At 54.3% G+C, this 20644-nt stretch overlaps 2 protein-coding genes across 11 annotated transcripts in view; both read left to right on the forward strand.

Annotated features, from left to right (window-relative positions):
• Positions 1-2584, forward strand: part of Pygm (glycogen phosphorylase, muscle associated) — a 14236-nt gene extending 11652 nt beyond the window's left edge. Inside the window, exons 18-20 of the mRNA XM_021638510.2 lie at positions 1717-1851; positions 2010-2076; positions 2177-2584. Coding sequence (XP_021494185.1) covers positions 1717-1851; positions 2010-2076; positions 2177-2326 — 352 coding nt within the window. The 3' untranslated portion in view covers positions 2327-2584. The remainder of the gene's footprint in view (positions 1-1716; positions 1852-2009; positions 2077-2176) is intronic.
• A 366-nt stretch (positions 2585-2950) lies between these two features.
• Rasgrp2 (RAS guanyl releasing protein 2) lies at positions 2951-19863 on the forward strand. 10 transcript variants are annotated; one of them, XM_060385277.1, is made up of 17 exons: positions 2951-3160; positions 5805-5946; positions 6568-6670; positions 7133-7195; positions 7555-7686; positions 8471-8621; positions 8833-9006; positions 9124-9240; positions 10785-11066; positions 11986-12063; positions 12269-12391; positions 12661-12776; positions 17765-17906; positions 18102-18138; positions 18486-18662; positions 19490-19551; positions 19713-19863. In XM_060385277.1, exons 2-16 carry the CDS (start codon positions 5874-5876, stop codon positions 19546-19548), a joined length of 1827 nt encoding a protein of 608 aa, XP_060241260.1. In that variant the 5' UTR covers positions 2951-3160; positions 5805-5873; the 3' UTR covers positions 19549-19551; positions 19713-19863. The 10 variants fall into 10 exon arrangements, with proteins under 10 accessions (XP_060241260.1, XP_060241253.1, XP_060241248.1 ...); XM_060385270.1 differs by having other exon boundaries at positions 2952-3209; positions 5800-5946; XM_060385265.1 differs by having other exon boundaries at positions 2952-3160; positions 5800-5946.
• The last annotated feature ends 781 nt before the right edge of the window (positions 19864-20644 follow it).

A 20644-nucleotide genomic window follows, 5' to 3' on the forward strand; every position in this document is an offset into this window, starting at 1 on the left:
CTCCATTGAGAATTATTAGGCAAGCCAGAAGCTTGGCTCTTGCCTTTAGTCCCAGCACTCAGGAAGCAGAGGCAGGAAAGTCACTGTTGAGTTCAAGACCACCCTGGTCTATAAGGCAAGTTCCAGAACATCCAGGCCTATGTAATGAAACCCTATCTCAAAACAAAACAAAACAAAGCAAAACAAAACAAAAAGCTATATCCACTGCCCAGTCCACTGTTCTATATAATATGCAAAACAAACTTTCCCTTTATTTTATTTAAGTGTTTGTTGTTGTTTTTTTTTCCAAGACAAGGTTTAGGGTTTCTCTGTGTAATGCTGGCTGTCCTGGAACTCACTCTAAACCAGGATTGACTGCCTCTGCCTTCCAAGTGCTGGGATTGCAGGTGTGTTCTTTATGGGGAGTGTTGATTTGGGGATCAACATTAGAAGGTGAATACGTGTAAATCAGAAAGTTCTTGGGCTAGGCTTATGGCTCAGGAGATACAGTGCTTGTGGTACAAGTCTGATGACCTGAGTTTCGTCCCCAGAACCCACGCAAAAGCGTAGCACACTCTTGTTTAATCCCAACAAGCCTGTAGGAAAAGGGAAGCGGGAACAGGAGACTCAGAAGCCGAGGCAGCCAGCTAGCCTGTCTCAGAAGTAGGCGTGCAGGTGATGGTGAGCACCCGAAGCTTGTCCTCGGATCACCACACTCACCGTGAGGCACGCGCACACCTCCTCCCACAGATACAAATGTGAAAGCTCCTAAGCCGCTGACACAGATTTCCAAATGTTTCTGGAAGGTTGGTACTTCCACTAACAGCTTCAGAAGGCTGGCGTTTGCTGCTGAAAGGGCTTTTTCCTAGAAATTTCAAACTTTGAGTTCGGCATGGTGGCACACACCTTAAATCTCAAAGCTCTGGAGGCAGAGGCAGGTGGACCTCTGTGAGTTTGAAGCTATCCTGATCTACACGGAGAGTTCTAGGCCAGACGGGGTTCCATAGTGAGAACTTGCCTCAAAATAAAATAGAATAAAATAAAAAGAAATTTCAGATTTTGCTTTCTGGCCTCTAAGGTGCATTGAGCAAGATCCGGGATGTTCAAGATCAGACTCCAGACTCCAAAACAATTCTGACTCTAGAGGACAGGGTAACGCAGGGACTTGGGATCACTGTGGAAGAACTCTGTTGTTGATTGTTTGTTTGAGACAGGGTTTCTCCGTATGACAGTCCTGGCTGCCCGGAAATTCACTGTGTAGACCAGGCTGGCCTTGGACTCACAGAAATCCACCTGCCTCTGCCACCTGAGTGATTAAAGGCGTGTAGCACCCTGCCTGGCCCGTTATTGATTGTAAGGGGGCTGTGAGCCAGGGAGGGCAGGCAGGCCATCTTTGTTGTGGTTGAGATAGGGGGTGGACGACGGATGTTACCTCAGAAGTGAGGGAAAGCTGGCACCCGTCTGACTTGTGGGTGTTTAGGGTCACACCTGAGACACACATTTGTCTCTGTTTTTCCTTTTTTGAAAGTATAGGTGTGTTTGTGTGTGCATAGGTGTACTGAACCACCTCTCCAGCCCAGTCTTTTCTGTCTTCTCTGGGCCCAAGTGTCTTCAAAGCGGGTGAAGAAAAGCTGAGCTGATCACGGTAGAGGGCCTGGGCCTCAGATCTTCCCAGGTTTTCTCTGGGAAGCCGGGGACCCCTTTGCAGGGCAGCTGACCATCAGTGTGCTCTGCCAGGTACAATGCCCAGGAGTACTACGACCGAATCCCTGAGCTCCGGCAGATCATTGAGCAGTTGAGCAGCGGCTTCTTCTCCCCCAAACAGCCCGACCTGTTCAAGGACATCGTCAACATGCTCATGCACCATGACCGGTGAGCTGGCTGGCTGAGCGGCATGGAGGCTCACGGGGCAGCAGGGCTGGGGAGGCTGGGCGGGGAGGCCGGCCGGGATTGCAGCTTCCTTCACTCCAGTTGTCTGCTGCACCAAGGACTCGACCTCACGGAGCTCCGGCCTCTCCTTTCTCCTCCAGGTTTAAAGTCTTTGCAGATTACGAGGAATACATTAAATGCCAGGACAAAGTCAGTGAGCTGTACAAGGTGAGGGGCCCCGGGCCAGGGGCTGGCAGGGCTCTGAATCAGCATGAATGGGGCCAGCCTGCTGGCAGAATGAACCTAGAGGCTCCCTTCCTGTCTGCAGAACCCAAGAGAGTGGACACGGATGGTGATCAAGAACATAGCCACCTCTGGCAAGTTTTCCAGTGACCGCACCATCGCCCAGTATGCCCGTGAGATCTGGGGGGTTGAACCTTCTCGCCAGCGCCTGCCAGCCCCGGATGAGAAGATCTGAGCTTCCACAGCAGACCCCATATCTGCCCTTGAGTCTGTTTGTGATTCCTGGGATCAGGCACACTCTTCCTCTAGAGGGTGGGCCCCTGGAATTACATGCCTACCCTTCCCCTTCTTTTACCAGTCTGTAGGTCACCGTGACTAAAGACGCTGCCCTCCTCTTCTTCCTCAACTCCCTATCCTTCCTACTTATGTATGGGGTCTGACCAAGTGCACCCACTCCCCAATAAATCGACTCTTCCCGAGCTTCCTCATTCTTCTCTCCATCGCAAAATATTTTTAGCTCTTGGAGAGCTTAACAGCTGCTGCGCAATCATTTCCTTACCACCCCCCCCGCCCCTCCCAACTCGCACACACACCGCGGCAGGTGCATCCTCTTGGGGGAGAAAGTGGGCAGCCCCTAGGCGGTGCCTAGGACTCAGTCCCTTTTGCGGCGTTGCCCTACACGCCTCTCTTCCCAACACTGTGTCCATACTAGGTCAGCGGGCAGCTTGGTTGGTCGGGGGGCGGGGCGTCCATTTGGGTGGGGCCCACCGGGTCAGGGAGTAGGGACTCGGGCAGAAGCCCCGGGACTACAGGAGCGGTCCACGCTGTCTGGGGAGGGTCTAGCGGAGGCTTGGTGCCTTCTTGGCCCCGCCCCTAGCCCCGCCCCACTGCGGCGTTTTGGGGTCTCTTAGCAGGTGGCTACGATAAATCCAATACCAGGGGAGTGTTAGGGCTAAGGGCATTCGCAGACGTTTAGGCGAGGGCAGCAGCGTATTCCGGGTTCTAGAGAAACTGAGCCTCACACTACCAGGACTGAAGTGCAGAGGAGGCCCAGCCTCCCTCACCCAAGGCAAGGAGGGGCAATCCTCGGAAGGGGTTTTGAGGCCCCTGGTTTCACAGTGAGTCTAAGCGGCCGGAAACTGTTAACTATCCCTAGGCCAGCTTGTGAGGGACCCCAACTGTTTGTGGCTGCCCCTCCCAAGTTCCTCCTCGCCTGGGCCCATGCATCTAGGCTTCCAGTTCCGAAGATGTCAGAGCACCTACCCGATCCGTAGATGCCCCTTTCCCTCTGGCCCAGTGGGGTGCCCCTTGCCTCATCTCTAGACTGCGAGCCTAGGTGCCCGGGGGGCCGCGTGTTCATTCATTCATTCCTTGCTCCGTGCGGCTCCATTCGACCAAAAAACAGCTCGCATTTTGTCCCAGCCCCTCCCCCAGAGCATCGCAAGGACCCGCAGTCCCACGCCCGCGACCTCCACCGGGCCGGGGCCTCTGCCGCCCGCAGGAAGACGCTCGGGCCCGGGCAGGGTGAACCCCGTGGGAACGGTTTGTCTCGAAAACAGGAACCCGGGCCGGGGGGCTGGGCGGGGCGCCCCTTCCCCACCGCAGTCCGCTTCCTGCCCCTCCCGGCTTCCTCCGTACGACACCCAGGCGGGGAGTAGAGGCTGGGGGTGTCCCGGGTGGGGGAGGGCTGGCCGCACGCGGTCCCCACGACACTGGTGGCGCAGCCCCCACCCCCCGCCCGCGGCCTTGCGTCCTGGGTCGGCAGGGGAGGGGTTAAGCTGCTGCAGGGCCCGGCGCGCGCGGGGCGAGAGGGGGAGTCCCCGGTGGAGGAGGCGCGGCGCGGGGCGCCAGGGCGGAGAGGGGGCGGGGCGGCGGGGCGCTGGGCCGCGGCGTGGAGGGCGGGCGGGAGCCGCAGCCGCAGCGAGGCCGGCGGGCCGGGAGCGCACGGAGGTGGCGCGGGCCGGGCTGGGTGCGGGCTCCGCGCTGCGAGTCCCAAGAGTGAGTGAGCGAACGAGCGTGCGCGCGCGCGGGCGGGGCGTGGGACACGAAGGGCGCGGCCCCTCGGGATCTCCTAGGGGCCGGCGGGAGAGGACTGCGGGTGGGTGGGGAATCGGTGGACCAGGACAGAGCTGGCGGAGGGGCTAAGGCAGTCAGAACCACCCGTGGGAGGGGGCGCGTCCGCGGCACACCGGAGCTCGCCTGACAGGTCTCCACCAGGCCCTTTCCTGCAAGTCCCCATTCGACAGATGGGAAAATTGAGGTCCAGAGAGGCCAAAAGATTCTCAAGGTCACCGGGCAAGGAAGCAACAGAGTTAGAGGGAAGGATTCCGAGAAGTCCTCGGGAGGACTCCCTAACCCGGGGGAGTTTGTGTAGGGGCCAGGTCCCTTTCCTTGGGGCAAGGCTCTGGCAAGGTCCAGGAGTGTAAGGAACCCCGGCTGCTGGGGCTGTATGCCCTGGAGCATGGTCGAAGGGGGAGGGGCGGCGGAATGGGTGTGTGCGCAACCACGGGGGTATGTGCGTGTGTGGGGGGAGTGTACATGCGTGGAGAGGCACTGTCTTTGCGTGTGTGCACACGTGTACAGATGTCAGAGCTACTGTGGCAGGAGGATCAGAGGCTGGGCTGGTTCAAATGAACAGAGGCCTGGGAGGCGAACCGCGGTCGGGTGTGCATTCTGGAGGAAAGGAGCTGGGTACGTGTGGCTGAGGGTTTTCATTGCAGGCGTGCATGGGATGCGGGTGCCATTGTGTGTGACAGGACAGGAGGTGGGTGTCTGTGTAAAGGGTCTTCCTGCACTTCATGTAGGTCATTGGCTTCCGGCAGATAACTTGTCTAAAGAAAAGGTTGCTTGTCGCCGCATGGTGACCAGGGTTACTAATGGTGTCACGCAGGCCAAGGCCACCCCAATGGCGCTGGTGGCCCCTTCTGAGCACCCTACCCAGAGCTCTCCTGCATAAATTTAACCATGCAGCAGGAGAGATGTATGACACTTCTGGAAGGGCTGAGCCGGGACCCCCGGGACCTTCGTACTTGTGGGTTTGGGAGTCCGCGGTTCCCAGGCTCTGGCTTCCTACTGACACCTCCCAACCGCAGTGGGTTACCTCCACCCCCGCCCCAGGAATGTTCTTCTCTTCCCCAGCCCTCCTCCCCAAGGGCAGGCCCCTGGGGGATGCTTCGGCCCCGCCTCCCACTCGGGGAGCCCAGGAGGGGGCGATGTAGGCAGGACGCCTGGGTTCCCTCCTCCCTCCTTCCATCCCGGGGAGAAATTCCTCCGAGGTCCCCTCAGGCACTGGGTTCTCAAAATAACCCTGCGGGGGAAGGGAGCCTGTGAAGGGAGGGGAAGCGGGAGGAGCGCAGAGCCAAGCTGCGGGGTGCTGCAGGTGCCTGTGGGGAGCAAACGCCAGGAGAGGAGGACCCGCCAGGAGGCTTGGGGCACCAACTAACACCTGGGGTCCGGACTCGTCCCTTATTCTCGTAGAGCCCTTCTGTCCTCCCGCGACTAGGCGGGTGGACCGGAAGCCTCTTGGCTAGTCTATTTCCCAACTAGCGGGTTGCACCATCCCGGGGCAGGACCGTTTAACCCGGGGAGTGGTAGCAGCAAGCAACTCCGCCCATGCCCAGCAGGGGGCGTTCCCGCTCCGCCCTGTTCCTGCGCCTCCCCCTCCCGCCCCCCGCGGGCCTCTGCTGACTCCCACTTTACTTCTCCCAGGACAGGGGTCGGATTCGGGGCCCCGTGGGAGGCTCACCACGTAGCTTGGGTCCAGCCCATAGGCACCGGCGGCCATGGCGAGCACTCTGGACGTGGACAAGGGCTGCACGGTGGAGGAGCTGCTCCGAGGCTGCATCGAAGCCTTTGGTGAGTTGCATGCAGCTTGAGGGGTCACACCCAGCCCAAGCCTGAGCCAAACCCTTGGCCAGGACCCACCCAGGCTTCTGTCCTGCAGTGTACTTAATGAAAGCTCCTCCTTCTTTGCAGAGGGATGTCACAAATGCACCCCTTATTCAGACGGCAGGGAAGGGGCCTAGGGTCCTAACTCTGACCTGGGAGGGGCATTATCTGTCTCCCTAGGGGATCCGGAGGAACTCTATCTCTAGCCTGGGAACTGTTTCCGGTAGATGGGGGTTGGTTTATCTGGTGAAAGGGGTGCCCCTTCCCCCAGCACTCAGGAAATGACCTCTGGATTCTTGACCCCGGGGAACCCAGGCTTCTTCCGCCCCAGCTGGTTCCCCTCCTGAGGATGGGCTGGATCCAAGCTCCCCTACTCCTAGCATCCAGCTCCTGGAACCTGTGGTACCCCTTGCCCACCCAGACTTCATTCCCAACTTGCACTCCTGGCTTGGAAGTGCTGGGAGAAGCAGTAGGTGGGCAGGGTGGGGAGCGCAGACCTAGGAACCTGAAACCAGACTGCGGACTAGGCTTAGGCATCTGAGCCTTGGGACCAAGGGTCAGCCGTGTTCTCTTTGACTTTTGGAGCAGATGACTCCGGAAAGGTGCGAGATCCACAGCTGGTGCGCATGTTTCTCATGATGCACCCCTGGTACATACCTTCCTCTCAGCTGGCAGCGAAACTCCTCCACTTATATCCTTGGCGGGCATGGCTCAGGCGAGCCTGTGGGGTCCGTGAGCCCACTGTTTCCCTTGCTCAGGGTTTTGGAGCCTGGAGTGCAGGCCCTGGAGCCCACAATTCAGACACTGGCCAGGCAGGCTCCTTTAGTGGAGCAAAGACTTTAACTCTTCTGTGACCCTGGCCCTGCCCTCTCTCTCCCTTAAGGTCTACTAGGATCAGCCCCTGCTCTGCCCAGGGGCCTCCTCTTGCCCTTCTCTGAGGCTGGGTCCTCCTCTTCACCGATGGTGGAGTCCAGCCCTCTACCACCTTCTATGGCCTCTCCTGCAGAGGTCGTTCCTCACCCTCAGCATTCTCCCGGAGCCCAGGCTTTGCCCGGAGTTCAAAGCATCCCACATCTCAGAGCCCAGGTCCTGCCCTCTGCCCCTACCCTTGCCTTACGTTCCATTCTGTCTGTCGGCCTTGACTCTCCTTTACCTATCAGCAATCCCGGAAGGACAACTCCAATTCTCTACAGGTGAAAACGTGTCACCTGGTCAGGTGAGTCTGGGCCCTGGCCCTCCCTCTTGTTCCCTTTCTCAAGCTTCACGTGGGCTGCAGGAGTGGACAGCACCCAGGGGACCCGACCATGTGGGTTTGCCGGTGGACACTGTCCAGGTGTGCCGCTGGCCTCATTATTTTCTGATGATGTGTGTTGGGGTTGTGGTTGGAGAAGGAAAGAGCTGGGAGGGCTGGGGCTGGGGTGGGTGTGGGTGGTCAGACAGAGCGCTCTTTGAGATTCTTGGCCTCACTCTTTGGGGGTGAATACAGCCCTAATAGTGCCTTCGCCTGCCCGCTTGGGGGCGGTGGGGAAAGGAAAGGCCGCCTCGGGTGACCTGACTGTGCCTCCCCTCCACCAGGTACTGGATTTCAGCATTCCCAGCAGAGTTTGACCTGAACCCAGAGCTGGCTGAGCAGATCAAGGAGCTGAAAGCTCTGTTAGACCAAGAAGGGAGCCGCAGGCACAGCAGCCTCATCGACATCGAGAGCGTGTGCGTGGGGGGAGGGGAGCTCAGGGGGCGCTCGGCATGCTACACCATGTGTGCTTAATAAATGTCTGTTCAATTGAATGAGTGAGGGTCATGTCACTCTCTCGCTTTAAAACCTTCCATGGCTCCCTGTCACCTTCAAAACTTCAGCCCTTTGCGGTTGTCAGGCTGGCCTGACATTTCTGCCCTGTCTCCCACGGCCTACCTACCCTGCATCCCACACACTTCATACTGTGTCTCCTTGGATTTACCCACCATTGTCTGTGTCCTGCATCCTTCCTCCTCTCCACGGTGCTCACTCCTGTTGTCCTGTCTCCTCCATTCTCACCAGACTCAGCGCAAGTGCCAAGTCCCCACCCGGTGAGGGCGCCCCGCTCTCCCAGGGTGGAGTTTGCCATTCCTTCCTGTGTCTTTCCAAGATGCTTTGTGCAGACCCTGCCCAGAGCCCTGGGAACATGTGTCCCGCTGTTTGGTGATGGCATGTTTCTGTGTCTGTCTCCCCAGTAGATTGTGAGCTCCTCGAGGGCAGGAACCGTGTCTTGCTCGTCTCTGTACCCCAGCGCCTAGCACAGCGCCTGGCACAGAGTACGTTGTCCATCAGTGTGTTGAGCGCATGGTGAAGGGGGCATGCGGAGGCGTTGCTGGGACCTGGGGATGTTAGTGCTTACGGTGGTGGCTCCTGCTGGTTAGGCCCCAAGTCCGTTTGAGTGGCGTGTCTGAGTGAGAGTGGGGTCACAGGAGGCAGGGGACGGCTCCAGCACAGGGCTCACTCCCCCTGCTCCCCCAGCCCCACCTACAAGTGGAAGCGGCAGGTGACACAGCGGAACCCTGTGGAACAGAAAAAGCGCAAGATGTCGCTGCTGTTTGATCACTTGGAGCCTATGGAGCTGGCGGAGCATCTCACTTACTTGGAATACCGTTCCTTCTGCAAGATCCTGGTGTGGCCTGAAGGCTTGTGGTTGGGGTGCAGCGCGGGCTGAGAAGGGAGTTTCAGAAAGGGCTAGGCCCTGGGGGTATGCTGGCTCCTGAGGACGGATGGTTGGGTGGCTCCGTCACAGTCACATGACAGTGGGAGGGTGAGCAATGGCCGGCTGTGATGGGAGGGGCCGAGGGGCCACTCAGACCAACTCTGCCCGCCCCTGCCCCCAGTTCCAGGACTATCACAGCTTTGTGACTCACGGCTGCACCGTAGACAATCCCGTCCTGGAGCGATTCATCTCCCTCTTCAACAGTGTCTCACAGTGGGTCCAGCTCATGATCCTCAGCAAACCCACAGCCACACAGCGGGCGCTGGTCATCACACACTTCGTTCACGTGGCAGAGGTGCCCACCTTCCCTATGTGCCCAGTCCTCCTGTGGCCACTGGGCCCTGCCCCTTCTCTCCAGAAGGGCTGCTGGGTGACACACTGCCCCCCCACCCCCATTTGCCCCCCCCCCCAGAAGCTGCTGCAGCTGCAGAACTTCAACACGCTGATGGCCGTTGTCGGAGGCCTGAGCCACAGTTCCATCTCACGCCTCAAGGAGACCCACAGCCACGTCAGCCCCGAGACCATCAAGGTGCCTGGTTCGGGAGGGGCCCGTGCTTGCCAGTTGCCGCCTTCCCAGCACAGTATTTCCGTCTGGGCATGACGGCTCTTGTCCGGATAGCTGAGGAAACTGAGGCTTGGAGGAGGGAGCAAGAGGTCTGAGCTGTACAGTGCAGGTGGCAGTGCTGGGCCCCAGGCCTGCTTGGTCCCGGAGCTAACTTCTTTTTATTTTATTTTATTTTATGTGTGTCTGTACAGTGCATGTGTGTGTTCAAGGGCACGCAGGAGACCGAAGCCTGACATTAACTGTCTGCCTCGGTCGCTCTGTCTTACCTTTTTAAAATTCAGAAATTAAAACCAAAACAAAACATGGCTGTGTCTTAAAGGATGACAGATGACCCTGCCCAAGCGGCCGGGTCAGGGTCAGGACCTCCATGAAGAGTGCTTTCCTTTCCGTCCTAGTTTTACTGTGTGTGCATCCCAGAGCAAAATGTTGGGGCCTCTTCTTGTCCCTTTCCAGCTTCCTCTGAGTAAAAGCACATGAGATTTTGTGTCTCGGATTCTTTTATTCCACCTGGAGGGGAGAGGCTTTGTTTGGGGCACTACGTCCATTTTTGTTGTCTCCTGTTATTGTAAGTCTGCCCTCATTTAGTGTTTATTGTACTGTTTCTCTTTTGTAAATTAATTCATTTATTTTATAAATAAATTAGTGCATTTGTGTGCCCACACATGGGTATGTACATGCGCCCACGCCACAGCTCTTGTGTGGAGCTCAGAGGACAACTTTCAGGGGTCTGTTCTTTCCCTGGAGATCCAGTCCAGGTCTTCAAGCTTGATGGCAAGCCTTTAATATCCATTCAAGTTATCCTGCCAGCCTTCTTTCTTTTCTTCTCTGTCTTCTTTATTTTTTTGATTCAGGGTAACCCTGTGTAGCCCCACCTGTCCTAGAATTCCCTGTGTAGACCAGGCTGGCCTCCAGCTCACGGAGATCCAGCTGCCTCTGCCTCCCGAGTACACCGCCACACACCCAATTTGTGTGCTGCTGGGGTCAAACCCTCTGCCAACTGAACTGCAGCCCCATCTCAAGCTTTTTCTTTTTTTTTAAATCTCCCCCCACCCCCAGTCTCCCAACCACTTTTTGAGACAAGGCTTTGCCGTGTAGTAATCCCAGCTGGCTGAGAACTCTCCATGTAGATGGGGCTGGTTTTGAATATACAGTGATCCTCCTGCCTCCCCACTGCTGGGATTTAGGGTTTATGTGACCAGGCTCAGCTTAAGTTTTTCCCACTATTTGCCATCACCAAGCACCCTGTATAATAACATCCTTCTTGGTTAATAGGCTGGCGTTTAAATGTTGATAACGTGTGTTCAGCCCTGGTGTAGCTGTTTCTTGGACTCGTGACCTATGAACTTTGACCCCCTAGAGTTTGAGAGAGCAGTGTTGGGAGCCAGTCAGGGAGGAGTTGACCTTCTTGCCTGCTTTTGACCTTCTTCCCACAGTTTCAGGGCTGAGGGGGGAAGATGGTTGGGTGGTGTGTGTGTGTGAGTGACAGTGTGCCTCCTCCCACCCTCCAGCTCTGGGAAGGTCTGACTGAACTGGTGACAGCCACTGGCAACTACAGTAACTACCGGCGCAGGCTGGCAGCCTGTGTGGGCTTCCGCTTTCCCATCCTGGGCGTTCACCTCAAGGATCTGGTAGCTCTGCAGCTGGCTCTGCCTGACTGGCTGGACCCGGGTCGCACCCGGCTCAATGGAGCCAAGATGAGGCAACTTTTCAGCATTCTGGAGGAGTTGGCCATGGTGACCAGCCTGCGTCCGCCAGTGCAAGCCAATCCTGACCTGCTGAGTCTGCTCACGGTGAGGAGCTGGGCATGATGTCCGCTTTTGTATCTGCTGTGGTTGTGGGCTTGCTGGGTTCTGAACAAGGAGCTGAGGTGTAACCTGGGCTCTGAGGTTTTGCACTAAACTGAGGTGGTTTCAAGACTGGACTGAGGCACAGGCCTGGGGTTTGATCTTGAAGAAGCTGCTGTGTGATTTATGGGATTGTTTTGAGGCTGGGCCTGGGTCCTTGGTCCTGAGCTGAGCTCTTGGCAGTGGGTTATTCAAAAGGTAGGACTAAGCTTTGGATTTGGTAGGGGACACGGGTGATTTCTGACATGGCTCCTGAGTGAAGTGCTTTTAGTATTTATTAGTTTTTGAGACAGGATCTCACCTGTAGCCCCAGCTGACTCAAACTTAGCCTAGGCTAATCTTGAACTCAGGGTAGTCTCTCTGCCTGAGGCTCCAAAGTGCTTGGATCACAGGGACCATGCCCAGCTTTTGGCAAAGGTCTTTAGGCCAGGGTCTGACTCTATGCCTTAGCTGATATTTTGGTGGTCAGCTGTATTTAAGGTTTGCTCTGTGGGCCAGCTGACATGGAAGTGGCTGGGGTGTTTTCTTTCTTTCTTTTTTTTAAAGATTTATTTACTTATTATTTATACAGTACTCTGCCTGCATGTATGCATACACACCAGTAGGGGGCACCAGATCGCACTGTAGATGGTTATGAGCCACCCTGTGGTTGCTGGGAATTGAACTCAGGACTTTTGGAAGAGCAGACAGTGCTTTTAAACACTGAGTCCTCCCTGGAGGCCCCAGGCTGGGGGTGTTTGCTAAGCTGGCCTTTGTCGTGAATCTAGCTTTCACTTGAGGCTCTGGTGGTCTTGTGGCCCTGAGTTTGAGGCTCCTGTGTGAGAGGAGCAGGGACTAGGGTTATGACAAGACCTATGTGTCCTAGGTGTCTCTGGATCAGTACCAGACGGAGGACGAGCTGTACCAGCTCTCCCTGCAGCGAGAGCCACGCTCCAAGTCATCGGTAAGGGAGCCCTTCAGCCCTCAGTTTGCACTGGAGGATCCCAGTACAAGGGCAAAAGGGTGCCCCATCCACTACCCCCAACTGCTTGCCTGACAGCAGAATCCTGGGCGTGGGGGTGGCTTTGGGCAGGCTCTCTCTCTCTCTCTCTCCAAGCCTTAGATTCATTCCCACTCCGGCCCTTGCTCAGACCTAACCCTTTCCACAGCCAACCAGCCCCACGAGCTGTACCCCGCCTCCCCGGCCCCCCGTGCTGGAAGAGTGGACCTCAGTTGCCAAGCCTAAGCTGGACCAAGCCCTGGTGGTGGAGCACATTGAGAAGATGGTGGAGGTGAGAGGCCTGGAGGCCGAGGAAATCTGCTGCAAGGAGGGGTCTGTGAAACTAGTCTCTCCAGAGCCTCGCCCTGGGAGCTCCAACTTGTGCCATGTCTGACCATGCGCACGTGGCACAGAGCACAGCGAGCTAGCTGCATTATGGGCTGGTGAGGCAGGGCCAGGAGGGTACGTGGGGAGACATCTCTGATACTCTTCATACTATGGACTAGGCTAAGAGGTTCCTTTTCACTCTTCTCCCTCCTGGTCCTGTGTGTTCCTCTGTAGTCCGTGTTCCGGAACTTTGACGTCGATGGAGATGGTCACATCTCTCAGGAGGAGTTCCAGATCATCCGGGGCAACTTCCCTTATCTCAGCGCCTTTGGGGACCTGGATCAGAACCAGTGAGGAGGACTAGGGCCTGGGGGGGGGGGGCGGGGTAGAGGGAAGGCATCAACCCACTTCCCTCTTGGTCTCTAGTTCCTGCATGCGCAGAGAGCAAAGCATTGCCTGGGAAGCCGCCCAAGTGGCTGTGATTGTATTTATTTATTTTCGAGAAAGGGTTTCTCTGTGCAGTCCTGGCTGTCCTGGACTCGCTTTGTAGACTAGGCTGGCCTCGAACTCACAGAGATCCACTTGCCTCTGCCTCTGCTGGGATTTACAGGCGTGCACCATGGCGCCAGGCTTGGCTGTGGTGTTTTGGGGTGGGAGAAAGCTGCCAGCCATAGAGGGATAGTGTTGCTTCGATAGTTTGGACAAATGGGGGAGCCCCACCTGAGCCTTGCTTGCAAAGAGAATACTATTTTATTTGCGGAGCCCACAGCTGCCAGGAGTGTGGGGAAGCTGAGCCCCTGGGTAGCTGGCTTTAATGAACAGATAAGAAAGGCCGTAATTAGCAGCAACCACTTGCTTATCCACAATTCATATGCTGACAATTTGGAAAAACATCTGGCTCTCTGAAGCAGGTTAAATGTGCCGTCTGTAACCATGTTTACGCTCCATTTTTGCTGAGATGACAAAAAAACAGTCAAAATTTACAGTCCATCCCAGGTTGGTTTATTTTTAAATGTGACCTGTATTTAAAAAATATGTGGTTTGGGGACTGGGAATGTGTCTCAGCTGGGAGAGCATCTGCCTAGCACGCACGAAGCCCTGGGTTTCATCTCTAGTACTGATTACTGGGGCATAGGAACACTCTCCTGGAATCCCAGTGCTGGGGAGGTGGAAGCAAGGAGAGTTAGTAGCTCCAGGTTATCTTTGACTATATAGCAAATTTGAAGGTAGCCTGGGCTAAATGAGGCCCTGTCTGAAAAAAAAAAAAGTGTATTATTATGGTTTCCACATTTTAAAAATTTATGATAATAACAAAATCCAGGTGGTAAAATAAATTAACAAAGTTTTTAAAGTAAGCAAATGTTAAAAAAAAAAGGGTGGTGGTGGTGGTAGCTGGCTGGAGAGATGGCTCAGTGGTTAAGAGCACTGTCTGCTCTTACAAAGGACCCGGGTTCAATTCCCGGCAACTACATGGCAGCTCACAACTGTTTGTAACTCCCGTTCCAAGGGATTTGAGACCTTCACACTAATGCACATAAAATAATAATAATAAAAAAAACCAACAAAAATAAAACCAGGGCAGTGGTGGCACAAACCTTTAATTCCAGTGCTGGTTAGGGGAGGGGCAGAGCCAGATGGATCTCTGTGAATTCAAGGACAACCCTTTCTACACAGAGAAACCCTGTCTCAGCATGCCCCAAAGTAAACAAATGTTCTTTTCTTCATTATGTAGCCCAGGTTAGCTTGAATTCATTATATATTATCTCTCAGGCTGGCCTCAAACTCAAAGCAGTCCTTTCCTGGTGCTGGGATCGCAGATGTATGCCACCATGCCTGGCTGCTTCCATCCTGTTTGGCATCCATGTAAATTGGATGTAGATTCTGGTCTGAAGGGTGTTTCATGGATAAACAGGATTCACGTGTGGATCTGCTTCCACTGGTAGCTTTGCATCTTCACCCGACTGCAACAGAAATTCCATGTTTCCTCTTTGGGCTGGTGGGTGGGGTTTGTTGTTGTCTGTCTGTCTGTTTTTGTTTTGTTTTTTCTTTCTGGGCTCTTTCAGTGGGGTGCAGCCCCTTTATAGCCCTGGAGGCCTCAGCTTTATGGACCTTCGGCCCTAAGACTCAACCTTACATAAACTCAGACCTCTGACTGGCCACCAAACCCCAGTACTGGGCTCATAAAGAGCGGAGGCCATTTCCCCGGGCTTCGGTCATTGGTAGATCCTGGGCTTGGCATGCACAGGGCCCTGCGGCTCATCTCCACCTTTCATGGAACCCAGTCCCGGCTGATTGCTTCTCTTGAGTTCATTATCCCCCCGCCTCTTTGTAAAAGTTTTTTGTTTGTTTGAGACAAGGTCTCCCTGTGTAGCCCTGGCTGCTCTGGAACTTGCTGTGTAGACCAGGCCGGCCTGGAACTAACTCTGAGGCTGAGAGTGGTGCTGAGCTCCTGAGTCTCTCGTCTCGGTGCCTCCAGAGCGTCTCTGAGTGATGGTTCACAGCTGTGTGCCATCACAGCCTGTTCCCTGTTCTTCTTTGTTTCTGGAACTTTTGAGGTTTCCATCTCTTACAAAGTCATCTATGCATTAAAAAAAAAAAGTTGGTTAATTTCATTATTATTTTATTAGTTTACTTACATTATGTTTTGGAAACAGGGGCTCACTCTAGCCTAGGCTCACTGGAGGCCTTACTCTGTAGACCAAGCTGGCCTCACAGCCTTAACCTCCAGAGTGCTGGGACTCCAGGGATGAATCACCACAGCCCACGTTTTAGTTTCTCTCTGTGCTGCGCATTGAAACCAGGGCCTTATGCATACCAGGCAAGCACCTTATCCCTTAGCTACATCCCAGGCCTGCTCCTGTGTTCGCTTCCTGCTATATCACATACATCTTTCTATGTGGATTCATGTAGGAGTGTGCTATGTATGTATGTATGTATGCATGCATGTATGTCTGTATGATCTATCTGTCCATTTTGGGTTCTGGGTATCGATACTAGGGCTTACATGTTCAGGTAAGCGTCCAGCCACCAGGCTATGGCGACCACACTGTCCTCCTTTAGAGGACTGCACTGTGTGGCTAGCTACCCTTCACCTGTGCCTCCTGCAGCTGCAGGACCTGTAAACGGGTCCAGAGCTGCCGTGCTGCTGGGAAAGTCTTTGCCTCCACTCCCTCGGGCCAATGTTTCTGCAGGAGAGATTCCTAGAAGTGGGATGGCTGGATCCAAACAGTGCACATTTTAAGTTAGGAGGGAGAGACTGCCAACCTGACCTCAGAGGAGGTTGTACCAGGTTGCACTTCATCAGCCACGGCCAAGTGCCTGCGTTTCAACCTCCTTGCCAAGTGCAGAGGCTATAATAAGCCCTAAGGTTTTGCCAGTTGAGTTGGAAAATGGTGTCTTTGTTAATTTGCATTTCTTCAACCCTGCCCGGGACTATCTATTCATATGTTTATTGGCCACTCATATTTCTTCCTTTAATTGTTCATATTCTTTTGTCTGTCATCCCGCTGGGTTTGTGCGTCTTCTTCTCATTGATTTTTAGAATGTGTACTAATGGATATTAACCCTTTGCTGTTGAGTGTTGTTTGCAAATATTTTCTTCCTGTCTGTCACTGATGTTGTCTTTTTCCATATAAATATTTTTTAAAAGCTTTGTGAGTTTGATATGTCAACCTTTTCCTCAATGGCTTTTTGGATATGTATGATGCATAGAAAGACCCTCTGCTCACAAAATGATCCTTAAATCTTACTTTCATGATTTTATGTGCTCATCTGTGTCTCATTCCGGGAGAATGTGGTTTTCACGCAGTTTGCATATGTCATATAGAGTCTTTATTTTAATATTTATCTTACAAATCACTAGTTGTCCCATCGAGATGAAAGCTCTCTAGCCTCACATCACAGGACATCAAATTTCAAATAAGGGCCAGCTGAGGCAGTGACAGACTTCCTGTTGTCTATCACCAACAAGGACAAGACCAAGGAGCATTGTGTGGTGGCACATGCCTGTAATCCCAGATTCTGAGGCTGGGGCAGGAGGATGAGGGGTCCAAAGCCAGAGTTGGCCATCATAGCAAATCTGAGGTCAGCCTCACCTACAGGAGACCGGGTCTCAAAGAAGTAGCAAGGCAGAACATTCTTTTTCTTTCTTCTTCTTCTTCTTCTTCTTCTTCTTCTTCTTCTTCTTCTTCTTCTTCTTCTTCTTCTTCTTCTTTTTTGAGATAGGGTTTCCTTGTGTAGCCTTGGCTGTCCTAGAGCTCACTCTGTAGATCAGGCTGGCCTCAAACTCAAAGAGATCCACCTGCCTCTGCCTCCCAAGTGCTGGGATTACAGGTGTGGCCCACCATTGCCTGACCAACTCAAGGCTCTTAATCCCAGTGCTTGAGAAGCAGAGACAGGCATAGATCTCTGTGAGTTCCATCCCAGCCAGGAACATACTGAGTTTCAGGCCAGCCAGGGCTACATAATGAGAGCCCGTCACAAAAAAAAAAAAAAAACAACAACAACAACAAAAAAAAAACAAAACAAGCTGACAACAGAAAGCAGGGAGGAGGGGAGAATATCTCAAGTTAAAATGTAAAAATGTAGAAGAAAAGGGAACTGACCGAGGCTCCACCTAGCCACAGCCAGGCTGAATTTTCTTTCTTAACCCTCAGCAATACAAGAGGCACAAGAAGTTGGATTATGCCCCTATGGATATAAGGAAACAGGCAGAGGGAGATTAACTTGCTCCAGGTCATAAGGCTGAGAAGTAGATCTGAGATTTGTTTTTGTTGGGGCGTGGGAGTGTTGAGACAGTTTTTCTGTGTAGCCCTGGCTATTCTGAAACTCACTGTGTAGACTTGGCTGGCCTTGTAGACATGCGCCACCATGCCCATCAAGAAATAAGGACTAGCCCCACCCCCAACCCTGGAACACACACTCTGGCGTCTAAAATACATCCCTACATGAAAAGGGGCCCTTGGGAAGCGGACGTCTGGAGAAAACTCCCCCGGACCACAGGCACAGCAGCTCCATTCTCTTCAGAGTCCCCTAGTCCTCAGGCGCCCCGCAGGTTTAGAGGTGTGGCCGAGCGCACACCGCGGAACCGGAGGCGTCCAGCCTCTTGAGCTGACACCCGACCTGCGAGATGCCCATTGTCCTGAGGAGGAAACCCTAGGGAAATGACTTGGCCAAGTCCACACTAGTTAGTGGCAGATGCTAAGTGTCCTCTTGTCCGTTTCACGGAAGGTGCAAAGTCAAGAGTTGGGTGGAGATGTTTCCCTCCGCCCCAGGGACTGGAGAGGCTGGCCCTTTCCCCAGGGGAGGACCCGGGCTAAGGTGTCTCCACGCCCACCAGGGATGGCTGCATCAGCCGGGAAGAGATGATCTCCTATTTCCTGCGCTCCAGCTCGGTGCTGGGCGGCCGCATGGGCTTCGTACACAATTTCCAGGAGAGTAACTCGCTACGCCCGGTCGCCTGCCGCCACTGCAAAGCTCTGGTGAGCGTCCCCTGCCCAGACGTGCAGCGCCGTCCATCCACCCCTCCAGACCTGGCCTGTGGGCCCACGCCCCGCCCTTCTACCGTCCCCGCCCCTGCCGGAACTCCAGCCAACCTGCAACACACCTAGACCCCAGGCCCTGTTCTCGGGACCTACAAAACCCTAACCCGCAAGCATGGCCTTCCTTTATTGCAGATCCTGGGCATCTACAAGCAGGGCCTCAAATGCAGAGGTAAGACAAGATGGAACGAGAATGGCTTCGCTGCTGGACCAAGGTTTGGGAGGAGAGTTACTGTTGGGGTAGGGATTTTTATTTTGATGGCAATTTCCAGGAAGTGAAATGCTTTGTAACCAGAGAGGCATCCTGACTGACAGGCGGGTCTTATCCTTTACGAGGCTGTGGTGAGGCAAGCTGCCTAGGAAGAGCACCTTTGGAGAGGGCATAATGAGGGAGCTTGTATCTTGATGGGGTGGTTTCTCAGGAGCAGAGAACCCTGAGGGATGCACAGGCCCGAAGGACGGGATAGAGAGCTCTCTGACCTAAAGTCCTTGCTGGGTTCCCTTTCTCCCCTCCCTCAGCTTGTGGTGTGAACTGCCACAAACAGTGCAAAGACCGACTGTCCGTGGAGTGTCGCCGCAGGGCCCAGAGCGTGAGCCTAGAGGGTTCTGCCCCCTCCCCCTCGCCCACACACACCCACCATCGGGCCTTCAGCTTCTCCTTGCCTCGCCCAGGCAGGCGCAGCTCCCGGCCCCCAGGTAAGAGGGTCCCCCTGAAGGCCTATTGATTTATTCAGGATGCTGGCTGGTTCAGAGAGCATGATTCTCTTATTTTGGTGGGGCAGTAAGGAAGGGTTGGATAGGTAAGAGTGCCAGAAAGTGCCCAAAGAGCGCCTGACTTTCTGAGGGTGGGGTAGAGAGAGGCCCTGATTTAATTTATTTTTGAGACAGGGTCTTACTCTATGGCCCTAGCCATCTCTGCTTCCCAAGTACTGGGATTAAAGGTCTGCGCCCTAATTATAAGGAAGCTTCAGAATCTTCGGTTGCACTTCCGTTTTGTAAGGGGGACTGGAGTTCCGGGAATCATTTGCATTTTTCCTTTTGCCTGTCATTATAAAAGGCCCTTCCCTCATAACCTCTGGGTGGTTTTCTGGGGGTCTCTGTTGGTTTCGATCAGCTTGCTGAAGGATGATTTGCCAAATGATTATTTTCCTGAGGACAGTTAAACTGAGGTCCAAGGCAATTTGACCACAATCAGTTGGCTTGGCATTAAGTCCTCAAAAATAGAAAAGAGAAAAGTGTTTGCAGCGAGTCTTCAGATGTTCTGGGCTCTAAATTGTGCAATATACACAAAATCAACGTTTAGGCAAACTGCAGCGCCAATGGGAAGAGCTTCGGCAGAAGGCACTGTAGAAATAAGCCTCAAAAAATGGGGTCGTTTGGTCATTCCGAGAATTGATTTTTGGAGAATGGGTCTGCTTCCAGGATGAGGAAGGGATGGGAGCCTCTTGTGATCAGAGATGGCTGCTGAGGCCACAGGGGCCCGGGGTTGGGTCTGTGGCCCACTCTCCCATTCCCCTCCCCAGAGATCCGAGAAGAGGAGGTGCAGGCAGTGGAGGACGGGGTGTTTGACATACACCTGTAGATGGTGAGTCCTCCCTTTGCCAACCACCACCAGAGCCCCCCACAGAGGGCTAGCACATGGAAAGGGCCTGGGCAGGTGGGCTATTTGATGAGGGGGTTGTCTTTCTCACAACATCTGTTTTTTTTTTTGTTGTTGTTGTTTTTTTTTTGTTTTTCTCTTCCCAGCTGTGACTCTCAAGGACTCATCCTGCTTTGGAGAAAAGACTTGGAGCAGAGAAGGGAGCCTGGGGTTCCGGGGCAGGAAGTTGGGGCTGAGGGTGGGGGTTCAGGGTGGCATGCACTGAGGTCAGGGCCAGGGCTGGTGTCCCTAAGGTTGTACAGACTCCTGTGAATATTTGTATTTTCCAGATGGAATAAAAAGGCCCGAAAAATTAACCTGGACCATCAGCCTAAAATCCTCAGATGTTGTGCTTCTAACTACACTCTTGGGGTCTAGAATTTCATAGGTTGGACAGGTTGCAATCTCCCATGCATCTGGAACCTGAGGATGATGAGGCCTTAGAAGCAGAAAACCTCAGAACACAAGACTCTTGGGAAGGGTCTAGAATGGGGGAGTCCTGAATCTTGGGGATCTGAGCCTTGGCACTAGTGGGTCTTTGCACCCTAGAATTGCTGGGTCTAGTGCAACCAGAGTTTTCGGCCCATAAGCAAGACTCCCCTTGCTTTCCAGATAATTCTTTGAGGCCCTGGTTGCATACTCCAGTGACAGGGTGCTCCTGGCAGGAGGGAGAGGGCAAGCCAGGCTACTAGCTGTGGAGGCAGAACTGAGAGCCAGGAGGGTGGGAACTGCCAGCGGCTGAGGCTGGTGTGCCTCAGGGTGGGGGCTGAGCTCCTCGGTTGTGCAGCCTCCTGGCCTGGTGCTGCCGCTAGCCGGAAGGACAGCGACTTCCAGAGGAAATGCATATTGATCTTGCTCAGCTCCGGAGGCCTCCTAACCCAGCTTGCTCTTCCCTCCAGAGCTGGCAGCACCGAGAACTTGGGGATGGGTGGGTGTCATTACTAGCTGAGTGAGGCCAAGGCCATTCCTAAGGCTGCTTGGGGACAGGAGGGTGATCTGTTGGGGTTGCCCAGAGGATCAAGAGCCTGACCAGGCTTCC

The sequence above is a fragment of the Meriones unguiculatus genome, chromosome 1 (assembly GCF_030254825.1).
Source record: "Meriones unguiculatus strain TT.TT164.6M chromosome 1, Bangor_MerUng_6.1, whole genome shotgun sequence".
Classification (NCBI taxonomy): Eukaryota; Metazoa; Chordata; class Mammalia; order Rodentia; family Muridae; genus Meriones; species Meriones unguiculatus.

Bases quoted from the DNA above. Each gene is read 5' to 3' on its own strand.
- Rasgrp2 (XM_060385277.1), top strand. From the start codon at position 5,874: ATGGCGAGCACTCTGGACGTGGACAAGGGCTGCACGGTGGAGGAGCTG. The intron at 7,687-8,470 runs GTGCGTGGGGGG...CTGCTCCCCCAG, and splicing joins CTCATCGACATCGAGAGCGT to CCCCACCTACAAGTGGAAGC. The intron at 9,241-10,784 runs GTGCCTGGTTCG...CCCACCCTCCAG, and splicing joins TCAGCCCCGAGACCATCAAG to CTCTGGGAAGGTCTGACTGA.